The sequence below is a fragment of the Hemiscyllium ocellatum genome, chromosome 32, assembly GCF_020745735.1.
Source record: "Hemiscyllium ocellatum isolate sHemOce1 chromosome 32, sHemOce1.pat.X.cur, whole genome shotgun sequence".
NCBI classification, from domain to species: Eukaryota; Metazoa; Chordata; class Chondrichthyes; order Orectolobiformes; family Hemiscylliidae; genus Hemiscyllium; species Hemiscyllium ocellatum.
Window position 1 is genome coordinate 28,196,555 of NC_083432.1, and position 12,819 is coordinate 28,209,373.

The window sequence follows — 12,819 nt, forward strand, 5'->3', positions numbered from 1 at the left end:
CAAATTAAGGGAATTTTGGAAAACTGAAACCAATGTATTAACTCTCACTAATTATTTTTCTGAAGGCCCCACAGTGAAGTCCATCAAGAATCAATCGCTTGTCAGCTTGTATCTCCACCAATTTACTCAGAGCCATTTTTCTGTTGTTGCGATTTTCTTGAATTCTTTCGTCTCTTCCACTTCCTAATTGATCACAGCTTTTGGGATGCTACATATATCCTCTACAGTGAAGACTGATACAAAATATCTGATACAGAATAATTAAATCTTCAATCTCACTTTATAGGACTAATGGTCACTTTATTAATACATTATCTTATTTATTTATTTGTAGAAATTCTAACTGTTCATATATTTCTTGCTAACTTTCTCTCATATTCTAATTTTTCCCACTTCATTAATATTTCTTTGCTTTTTGTAAGTATTCTGTCCAATCTCCTGGTCTGCTATTTGTCTTCACATAACTGTATACTTTTTCATTTAGTTTGCTATTATCTCTAACAATTGTAGCTAATTACAAAAGCTGGGGTCCCTTGGAATTTTTTGTGTATAGAGATGTATGTATTCTGTGTATGCTAAAATATCCTCTTTAATGACCGCCACCACATCTCTATTGCCTTATTCCTTAACCTAATTTAATCTAATTTGCCAAATCATTTTAGCTGGCTATATTTTTACACCTTTATTGTTGTCTTAATTTAGATTCTAAGAAAATAGTCTGGGAGCCACACCCGTCTCCCTCAAACTGAATATAAAACTCATTGAGTAATAAAGGTGTATATAATAGTAGAAACAGGCCCATCAGCCGAACATCTCAACACCAAACTACATAAATCCCATTTACCTGCACTTGATCCAAAGCCTATTATGTCCTGGCATTTTAAGTAGCCAGATATTTCTTAAATATTGCAGGAGCACCTGCCTCCCCACCCTCTCTGTACCCGCAAGGTGAAAAAAAATCCTCAAATCTCCTCTAAGCCATTAGCTACTCACCCTAAACTTATGCCACTGGTCTGCCATGGGAAGAGATTCTCATGATCTCCTCCATCTGTGCCTCTTATAATTGTTTTCCTCAATCAAATCTCCCCTTAGCCCCCTCTGCTCCAAGAAACAGAAACCCAACTAAAGGCTTTCCTTGACCCCATCTGCCAGAGATGTTTGCCCTTCTAATTTCATTTTTAACCAACCCCCTATACCCTCTATATTTTTGAAGGGCTTCCTCTGTTTTCAATGTGCTCCACTGGATATATGCTTTGTTGTTTTTATTTATCAAACTCTCAATGTCACTTAACATTCAGGGTTCCCTGCATTTGCTGCCCTTGCTTTTGATTCTTAGAGAAACACACTGACGTTGAATTCTCATTACACTACTTTTAAAAAGCTGCCACTTTCCGAATATAGACATCCCTGAAGGTAACTGTTCACAGTCTATGTTTACCAGATCCTGTCCAATGATATTGAAATTGGCCTTCCCCCAGATTAGAGGTTTAACTTCTGCACTATCCTTTCCCTTTCCATAATGACTTTCAATCATATTATGACTCGGTGCTGCCTAGGGGTACCTTCAATATACGATCATTCATAAATCCTGTTTCATTGCACAGTACAAAGTCAAGTATAGCTTCATCTCTGACCATCTCCAGAATGTGCTCTTTAAAAAGCTATCCCAAAATGATTCTCTGAATTCCTCATTGAGGCCATCTTTGCAAATTTGACTTTGAAAATTGATAATTAGATTAAAATCGCCTATCATGCCTTTCTGACAAGTTCTCATTATTTATTTCTTTATGCTCCACCTTATCAAATGGTTCATGTTCGGGGGCCTGTCCAGCATCTTCCACAACTGACTTCTTGCATTTATCATTTTTCATTTCTTCCCGAACTCTTTCCACACATTGGTTTCCTGAACTTAATAACAATAATAATGCTGATATCATCATTAACTAACAGAGCCACATCTCCATCTTTTGCTAAACATTTCTCTTTCCTAAATGTACCTTATCCTTCAGGATACAAGTCCATAATCTATATGTTCTTCCCACCATTTCTTTGCTACTAGATCATAGCTGGTACTAGACCAGATTTGTGTCTCAGTTCATCTGATTGTATCTAAATATATGTAGCATTCAAATTAGAGTTTTAGCTTTATCCTTTTACTTTCATTGCAAATTCAAATCATTGTCTTAAGCTTGTACTCTAAACCCCCTCTTGTCTTGGACTGTTCATCATTTTTCATGAATACATTTTCTTTGGCCTTGACTCTACACTTTGTTTGACCACATCGTTCCAAATTTGATCTCTTTCTCCTTTTTTGTTCAAAATCTTCTCTATTTCCCTAGTTACCCTGGTGACAGAAAGGCCCAAAAGTGGTTCAAGTGGAGATGTTCACCATCATTACAGACCTTACTTACTCTGACAGTGGTGCTAATGCCCTAAAAACTGGAACCCACTTCTCCCACATCAGTTTTTGACTGCACATGCATCTCTCTAATCTGGTTGGCTCTATGCATGTTGGCACATAGCTCAGGTAATAATGCGCAGATGAGATGATGATCTTTGAGGTTCAAATTTTCACGTGGCACCTGGATCTTCTCACTGATTATGCAACATTTCCTGCTTTGTCCTGTCTATGACATTGGCACTTAAAACAACTGGGCCTGCATCTTCCTATTGCAGCTTCCTCTCCAACTCGAAGCTGATTTCTTAAGCCTTGGCACTGGGCAGGCAACACTGCTGTCTGAATTTACACTCTTTGCTGTAGCATATGATGTCAATTCTGAAAGAATCGCAAACCTGTTGAACAATGGCAAAGGATGAGGCTCTTGTGATCCTGCCTTTTGGGTGCCCTCATATGCCTTATTCACATAGAGTCATAGAGATGTACAGCATGGAAACAGACCCTTTGGTGCAAATTATCCATGCCAACCCAATCTAATCCCACTTGCCAGCACCTGGCTCATATCCCTCCAAACCCTTCCTATTCATTTACCCATCCAGACACCTTTTAAATGTTGCCATTGTACAAGCCTCCACCACATCCTCTGACAGGTCATTCCATACACGTATCACCCTCTGCGTGAAAGAATTGCCCCTTAGGTCTCTTCTCTATTTTTCCTCTCTGACCCTATACCTATGCCCTCTAGTTCTGGACTCTCCCACCCCAGGGAAAAGACTTTGTCTTTTTATCCTATCCATGCCCTATATGATTTTATAAACCTCTATAAGGTCACCCCACAGCCTCCAACGCTCCAGAGAAAACAACCCTAGCATATTCAATCTCTCCCTATAACTGAAATCCTCCAACCCTGACAACATCCTTATAAATCTTTTCTGAACTCTTTCAAGTTTTACAACATCTTTCTGATAGGAAGGAGACCAGATTGCTCGCAATATTCCAATGGTGGCCTACCAATGTCCTGTACAGCCACAACATGACCTCCCAACTCCTGTACTCAGCACTCTGACCAATAAAGGAAAGTATACCAAATGCCTTCTTCACTATCCTATCTACCTTCGATTCCACTTTCAAGGAGCTATGAACCTGCAGTCCAAGGTCTCTTTGTTCAGCAGCACTCCCTTGGACCTTATCATTCAGTGTACAGGTCCTGCTAAGATTTGCTTTCCCAAAATGCAGCACCTCCAATTTATCTAAATTAAACTTCATCTGCCACTTCTCAACCCATTGCCCTATCTGATCAAGATCCCATTGTAATCTGAGGTAACCTTCTTTGCGGTCCACTACACCTCTAATTTTGGTGTCATCTGCAAACTTACTAACTACACCGCTTATGCTCACATCCAAATCATTTATATAAATGATGAAAAGATATTGACCCAGGACCAATTGTTGCGGGACTCCACTGGTCACAGGCCTCCAGTCTGAAAAACAACCCTCCACCACTACCCTCTGCCTTCTACCTTTGAGCCAGTTCTGTATTCAAATAATGAGTTCTTCCTGTATTCCATGAGATCTAACCTTGCTCACCTATCTCCCATGGGGAATCTTGTCCAATGCCTTACTGAAGTCCATATAGATCACATCTACTGCTCTGCCCTCATCAATCCTCTTTGTTACTTCTTCAAAAAACTCAATCAAGTTTGTGAGACATGATTTCCCACACACAAAGCCAGGTTGACTATCCCTTATCAGTCCTTGCTTTTCCAAATATATGTACATCCTGTCCCTCAGGATTCCCTTCAACAACTTGCCCACCACCGACGTCAGGCTCACCGGTCCATAGTTCTCTGGCTTGTCCTTACTACCTTTCTTAAACAATAGCACCATGTTTAAAAACTAAAGGCAACAGAAACCTCATAACGTTTAACTGTCTTAGTCGCTTACCTCTGGCTCTCTATTGAAAGTTACCCTCAAATGATAATGAAATACACATGTGGTAAAAGTTTGTATAAAAATAATATTTTCTCCTCGGTGTTCTAGTACTAGCCCTAGAATATATTCTCCCTACATAAGGTTGAATAAATAATCAAAAACCTCTACTCAGACATTTGTGCTTCACCATGAGAAGTTACCACAAACTCCTCCTTAGATTTTGAATTTAAAGAAGACATGAGCAAATTACCTCATTATACAAATTCCAATCTTGTTTCATAAAACGTAGGGAACAAACATCCATTCTAGGCCTTAGGTTAATGTAATTCATCTTTTCTTTTTCACCCAGTAAAGAAATATTTAGCTTGGCATTGTTTTATCCCATCCCTTATCAGTGTTTGTCACCCACCTATCTGTAAATCTCTTCTGGTCCCAAGGCCTCTCTGGAATGTTTTATAGTACCAACCTTTGTTTATAGATTCCTGCTGACACTATCCTGAAGGACATATAAAGTTCATAAATCGTAATCTGCTCTTTACCTTTTTTTTCTATTAACCCTTCAAGCCAAATTCTCATACTTCCTTCCTGATAGGTCAAATTTCAGTAACATACAGAGGAACCTCGATTATCCAGCATTTGATTATTTGAATATCAGATTGTCCAGCAAGATTGCAAGGTCCCAACGCTTGGTTAAACTATGTTATCCAGCATTCGATTATCCAGAATTCAATTAACCGAATGACATACTCCCTACCCGTGTCCCTCAGATAATTGAGGTTCTTCTGTATATATTTAAAACTTAAACTTTACACTTAATGAATTGTTTTAGTTAGTCCAGATACAAAGCTAAAAATACCTCAATAAGAAAAGAATGGAAAAATGAGTAGCAGTACCTTCACTGTGCTTCTCTGTTCTTCTCTCTCTCCTCATGTGAACTGGGGAGGTGTCAGAACTGTGGCAAGATTTAGAAGGGGAACTAGTTGGAGTCAGACCCAGTGCTTCCTGGGAGGAAGCATCAGTCAGAGTCTGGTACCGGCTCATCACCATTGATGCTTGCTCCCCTTCTTCAAACGTTCTCCTCACAATGTTAACATCAAATGAGAAGGATGAGGCTCGCTGTGAGGGAGATGCTGAAGAGATAGCAGATTCTGAAGATGGAGAGGAGCCCCGCAGGGAGGAATGTAAAGGAGATCTCATACTGTGCAGTGGACTTCCATAACTATCTGTTGTCTAAATAGGAGAAATCAGAGCAATATGGACTATAAACAAAGTGCAAACAATCTGTTTAATTTGTATAAATCTAAATACCACACTACTAGTCATTTATTATTTCATGATTAGACTCTGAAACATCTATATGTACCTCATTACCTCTCCATTGATATTGTTTTGTTTGACTTTACAACATCCAAGAATGTTTAGGTTCCCACTGGAGTATGGCTCCCTGTGCACTTTCCACTCTCTCATCTGAAAGCCCAGTCCTCATTTATGAACATAAATAGTAACTGATAGGACATTATTTGACTATCATGGAAGGCATCATGGCCAAGGCCAATGCTATCTTCATCTTACATCCACGCACAATATTTTCCTGTGGAGATTGCTGAACAACAATCAGACAGACATCAAGACTACAATATTCAGACTGGTGATAGACTGACACCAACTAATTTAGCACAACTTAAAACTCCCCAAATTCCCAGTTGAACTGTCACTGAATGATCTATGCCAGGTGAGGGTGGGTGCCCTTATGGTGTTACAGCTGGAAAGAAAGATCATTTACCTTTCTTTCCAGGCTGTCATCTCCCTCTGTGGAACTAATGCTGTCACGGAGTCGCGATCTGGATGGTCGCTGTCGTCTTGCCTTAACGGAGAGCTGGGCTCGAGCCTTCTGCAAACTGCTGTCAAGTCTTTCAGTCTCTGGTATCACCTCATTAAAATCTGCACCAACATGAAAATGTGTTAATGGCAGTAAGTACATTTATGGATAATATAAGCATGTAAATGTATTGACAGTGCATTAGGTTAAACCCATTTGATGAAACCTGGAATGAATAAAATTACCTATTGCATCACTTTCTTGCGATAGTCCTTGAGTTATGGCATTCACATTTTTGATTACTTTCCAGCCTTTAATTGTTTTTAAAATAACTCCAAAAAGCCAGTATCCTGTCACCAAGTAATTTTTATTGACACGTGCATATTAGTTGAAAGTGGTCTGGCTTCCTCAAACTCAGCTCTCAGAGAGAACAGAACCTCTGACACTCCTATTTATTTCTGCCGGCCAGGGCTCTCAGGTCAGATCAGGTTAACAGCCTCTATCAGGAAACTCATACTCTATGAGGTCCATCTGGCTGACCTCATTACAATCACTACAGGTTTCTTTTACTTTATTCAAAAGGATTTCTGAGAGCTCATATCATCATAAATGGACCAATTGTAATACTTGGAAAATAGGAAGTACTGGCCTATGTGACCTGCCAATCCTTGATATGGAAGCAGTATAACAGGAAAGAAGTTAAATTATAGAAGCCTAACTGCATATAGGCATAAAGGTAAGCAGAAATTGAAGAGCTGAAAAGGAGAATTGAGATTAGGAATTATGTGGGAGTGCTACATAAAGATTGGTTAGACCTTTCAAGGAAAGGGATTGAAATTTTGTTTGGACGAACTATGTGGCTGTGGCTGAGACTGGTACTGTATAGGTAGAGTGGAGTGCCCACTGGTTCAGTGAGACTGTCTCTGTTGTAGTTGTTATTATGCAAATAATTTATAGCTTGTTTGAGCTGTTATTTTCCTGTTATCTTATATTTCATTTAGTTGATTATGACTCATGTTAAAACGAAAGTTCCATAAAGTGAAAAGTTACTGGTAAGTTCTTCATATGCAGGTTGTTTGGTATATATAGGTCTTTTAGTTGATGGATTATAACAGTCTGTGTGACTAGAACTAAAGTGAAAAGCTGCTGTAAACCACAGTGATTTTCCCCTGAAACATTAAGAGATGTCATAGTTGAGTAGAGTATGGATTAGAAATTTGAAAGTCACTATGGCAAAATTAATACGTTCAATTGTACTTGTGGATTGACATCATTAAAAATGAACAGGATTGAACGATTACAAGAATCTAATTGTTTCACTAATGCAAGAAAGGGAACAAAACCCTGCTTCATGATACAGTCATAGAGATGTACAGCACTGAAACAGAGCCTTTGATCCAACTTGTCCATATCAACCAGATATCCTAAATTAATCTAATCTCATTTGTCAGCATTTGACCCATATCCCTCTAAACCCTTCCGAGTCATGTACCCATCCAGATGCATTTTAAATGTTGTAACTGTACCAGCCTCCAGCACTTCATCTGATAGCTCATTCCATACATGCACCACCCTCTGCATGAAAACGTTGCCCCATAGGTCCCTTTTATAGCTTTCCCCTCTCATCTTTAATCTATGTCCTCTAGTTTTGGATTCCTCCAACCTGAGAAAAAGACCTTAGCTATTCGCCCTATCTATGTCCATCATGATTTTATAAAGCTCTATAACGTCACCCCTCAGCCTCCGACGCTCCAGGGAAAACAGCCCCAGCCCATTCAACCTCTCCCTGTAGCTCAAGCCCTCCAAACCTGACAATATCCTTGCAAACATTTTCTGCATCTTTCAAGTTTCACAACATCCACATCATTCACAGGATGTGGGCATCACTGGCTAGGCTTGAAATTATTTCTTATCCCAGACAGGATACACCCAAGGTTACTACAGGAAGCTAGGGAAGAAATTGCTGCACCTTTGGCGATGATTTTGGCATCTTCATTGTCCACAGGAGAAGTGCCAGATGATTGGAGGGTGCCAAATGTTTTTCCTTGATTCAAGAAAGGGAATAGGGATAATCCTGCAAATTACAAACTAGTCAGCCTTATGTCCACGGTGGGCAAAGTTTTGGAGAGGATTCTGAGATACAGGATTTATGATTAATTGGAAAACCATGGCTTGGTTAGAGATAGTCAGAACAGCTTTGTGAGGGGCAGGTCATGCCTCGCAAACCTTGTTGAATTCTCTAAGGATGTGACAAAACACGTTGATGAAGGTGTGCTGGATCTTAGCAAGGTGTTTGATAAGGTTCTCCATGGTAGGCTCATTCAGAAAGTAAGGAGATATGGAATACAGAGAAATCTGACTATCTGGATACAGAATTGGCTGGCCCATAGGAGATAGAGAGTGATAGTAGATGGAAAATATTCAGCCTGGAGCTCGGTGACCAATGTTATTCCGCAGGGATTGCTTCTGGGACGTCTGCTCTTTGTGATTTTGATAAATGATTTGGATGAGGAAGTGGAAGGGTGGGTTGTGGATACTATGGAGGGCTGTTGTAGGTTGAGGTGGAACATTTACAGGATGAAGAACTGGGCTGATAAGTGGCAGATGGAGTTCAACCTGAAAAGTTAAGTTTGGAAGGTCAAACTTGAATGGAGAATACAGGGTTAATGGCAGGATTCTTGGCAATGTGGAGGAACAGAGGGATCTTGGGTTCCATGTCCATGGATCCCATAAAGTTGCCACCCAGGTTGATCTATGGTGTGCTGGCTTTCATTAGCAGGGGTATTGAGTTTAAGAGCCATGAGGGCATGCCGCAACTCTCGAGTCCTGGTTAGGCCACATTTGGAATACTGTGTTCAATTCTGGTCACTTCATTATAGGAAGGATGTGGAAACTTTAGAGAGGAGATTTACTAAGATGCTGTCTGGACTGGAGGGCATGTCTTATGAAGAAATATTAAGGGAGCTACAGCTCTTCTCATTGGAGCAAAGAAAGATGAGAGGTGACTTGAAGATGTTGAGAGGCATAGATAGAGTGGAAAGCCAGAGAATTCTGCCCATGGCCAAAATGTCTATCTTGAGGGGGCATAATTTTAAGGTAATTGGAGGAAAGTTTAGGGGAGATGTCAGAAGTAGGTTATTTACTCAGAGTGGTGGGTGCATGGAATGCACTGCCAGCGGTAGTAGAGTCAGATACATTAGGGACATTTAAGCAACTCTTGGATGTGTATATGGAAGACAGTGCAATGAAGGGTGTGTAGGTTAGTCTGATCTTAAATTGGATAAAAGGCCGGCACAACATTGAGAGCCAAAGGGCTTGTTCTGTGCTGTTCTACGTTCTATGTTCTAATTAATCCTGAGAAGGTAATGGTATTCCTGTTTCCTTGAACTGTTCCATAACACGTGAAGTTGATACACAAACAATGCTATTAAAGAGGTAGTTCCAGGATTTGAAACAGTGACACTGAAACAACAGTAATATAGTTTCAAGCAGGATGCTATGTGGCTTGGATGGGAACTTGCAGTTGGAGGCATTCCCTTGTATCTGCTCCCCTTGAACGTCTATATGGTTAGGGTCCCAAGTTTCAAAGGTGCTGTCTCAGGAGTCTTTGTGAGTAACTGCAGTGCACTTTGTAGATGGTACACACTGATGATACCGTGTGGAAGGATTGAATCTTGAGGACGGTAGACGGGCTGTCAATCAATTAGATTGTTTTGCCTTGGATGGTGTCAAGATTTGAGTGTGCTATTGGAGCTGCACTCATTCAGCCAAGTGAAGATTGTTCCATCACATTCCTGATTGTTGCCTCAAAAATAGTGCACAGGCTTTGAGAAGTCAAGAGATGAATTGCTCATTGCAGGGTTCCTAGCCAATGACTTACTCCTGTAGCCAGAGATTTATATAGCTGGCCCCATTCAATTTCTGGATAATGGTAACTTCAAGAATGTTGATAGTGGGTGATTCAGTAACGGTAATACCATTGAATGCCAGGAGGTAATAATCAATTGTCTCTTATTGGAGTGGTCGTTGCCTGGTACTTGTGTGATCCAAATGTTACTTGCCACTCTTCAGCCAAAGCCTAGGAGTCTGTTGAGGTCTTGTTGCATTTGACCATATTCTACTTCAGTGTCTCAGGAGCCATGAATGTGTTTGAATATAACTATCAGGAAATATTCTCACTTCTGACCTTAGAATAGGGGGAAGTTCATTGTTGAAGCAACTGAAGATGGCTAGGCCGAGGACACACCCTAAGGAACCCCTGCAGAGAAGATCTGGATTGCAGATGACTGATGCCCAACAACCACAACCACCTTCCTCTGCGCTAAGTATGACTACAACCAGTAGAAAGCTTTCCCCTCATTGTCATTGACTCTGATTTTGCTAGGGCTCCTTGATGCCACTCTCCATCAAATACTGTCTTGTGTCAATGACATTATTCATCACTTTTATGATGTTGAAGAGTAAAGCAATGGGGCAATATGGCAGGGTTGTATTTATGCAACTTTTTGTGGCTAGGACATACCTGGGCAATTTTCCACATTGCAGGCAGTTGCTAGTGCTGTGGCTTTATTAGAACAGCTTGACTAAAGGTCTGACTAGTTCTGGAGCACACGTCTTCAGTACTTTTGCCAGTGGTCTGAGTCTATAGCCTTTGTTTTATCCAGTGCCTTCAGCTGTTTCTTGACATCGTGTAGTATGAATCAAACTGGTTGAGAACTCTATGATGATGAAGACATCGAGAGGAGACTGATATCGATTGTCCATTTGGAACTTTGGATGAAGATGCTTTCAAGTGCTTCAGCCTTGGCTTTTGCACTGATGCTCTGTCATTGTGGATATGGAGAGTTGTGCAGCCTGTCCTTCCAGTGAGTTTTTTAAAAAATGTCAACCATCATTCACAACTCAATACGGCAGGACTACAGATCTTAAGTCTCTCCTTTAGTCATGAGATCGCTTAACTCACTCTACCACTTGCTGCTTCTGCTGTTTGGCATGTAAGTCATTCTGCTCTGTAGCTTCGCATGCCCTCCTGCACTCTCCATTGAACTGGCATTGACCTACTGCTTGGTGGCAAGGATACAGTGGAGAAAATGTCAGGCCATGAGGTTATAGACTGTAGTCGAAAAGTGTGGTGCTGGAAAAGCACAGGAGTTTGGGCAGTATTTGAGGAGCAGGAGAATCGACATTTCGGGCATAAACCCTTCATCAGCTTCTGGACTGTAGTCAAATAGAATCCTGCTGTTACTGAAGTCCTACAGGGTTAAACTCATACATATATCTGCAATTAGCTCAGGTTCCTGTGGAAAATCTATGGATTAATATAATCAATGATGAGCGCTTCTGAACTGCTGCTGACCAGACAATTCAATCCAATTCATGTCAGAGGGGATAAAATGCTTTAACACCGAAGCAACCTGTATATGGTTAAACATCTCAGGAGTAAAACTGAATTTATTAGAATTTATTCCCGCCCTGAAGATATTGATATTGTTAGTATCACAGGAACATAACCGTAAGCAAAAGCTAGACAAGAGACAGAGCTTCGAGGATGTTGGATGCTTCACATATATGAAGCTGTCAAGCTAAGTGGAGGACAACTATTATTCATTAGGATTGATATAATGGCTATTCAAAGGAGGAACAAAAGCAATTTATTTTGTAAAAATAAAGATGAGTTTCAAAATAAAAATTACTGAGTGCTGCAAGTCACTAGGTCAAGGCTAAAATGTACACTGGTGTGCTTCTAGTAAATCAATAGCAAAACATGGCTATGATACTGACATAAGGGAACCAGCTTTTCACACTCATGATCTAAGCTTCAAATAGAATTAAAACTTAGGTGTAATGCCAGAGAATTGCAGTAAAATTGGTGGATTCAGAAGAAAAGGGAAGAAATTGGAGAGAGAACAAGAGAATGTAAAGCAATAGTTACAACAGGAATAAGAGGCTGCACCCTTTTCTGAAATATAAATCTAGCATTATAGGACATATCCCAACAAAGGATTAGGACGTGTATTTACAACCTACCTGGTTTATTCAGAAGTTCTCAGAATACCAGACCATCCCTCAATTGATTCATTCTCCAGAAAATTATTGAGCTTTCATTTGAACTTAAATGAGAAACATGCTTGACATGTGATCAAAATGTTACATCCAGCAACCAATCCTCCAGAACACTATAATTTTCAACAAAATTATCCTTTACATGCTTTACAGTGGAAAAAGATTTAAATAAGGTCAACTGTGTACAATTGTTGACATTTAATACAGAACATTACACAAAATTCAATGGCCTTATGCATTTTGAAGTAAAGCCATGCATCAGTTTATGATTTAACTGTTATTGCAATCGGAGACTGGTGTCACTTGATTATAGGTCACCAATGGATGATTAATGAGCAGGCCATGGAGTTAAAAGGTTACAAGCTGGCTTCAATCACTGGTATTTCAAAAAAAAAATTAGTGAAACATCTTGTTCCTATTAGAAATAATAAATACTCTTTGGCCTCAAGGAGAATGATCTGTACACTTGGTTCCCGAGAATGGTAGTTACAAAAAATTCACTGCAGTTATTCTTTAGGAATAACATGACTGGCAATAGCAAAAGTGACTGCAATCTTTGAGTCGGGGAAAGGTAAAAACAAGTAAATGACAGGCTGGCTACCTTGAT

The 12,819-nt window shown here is 40.0% G+C and overlaps 1 protein-coding gene across 1 annotated transcript in view; it reads right to left on the minus strand.

Moving 5' to 3' along the window:
• samd14 (sterile alpha motif domain containing 14) overlaps nucleotides 1-6,311 on the minus strand; it is a 92,721-nt gene extending 86,410 nt beyond the window's left edge. Inside the window, exons 1-2 of the mRNA XM_060848592.1 lie at nucleotides 6,114-6,311; nucleotides 5,230-5,560 (exon numbers count right to left, since the gene is read on the minus strand). Coding sequence (XP_060704575.1) covers nucleotides 5,230-5,560; nucleotides 6,114-6,311 — 529 coding nt within the window. The remainder of the gene's footprint in view (nucleotides 1-5,229; nucleotides 5,561-6,113) is intronic.
• Nucleotides 6,312-12,819: the final 6,508 nt, after the last annotated feature.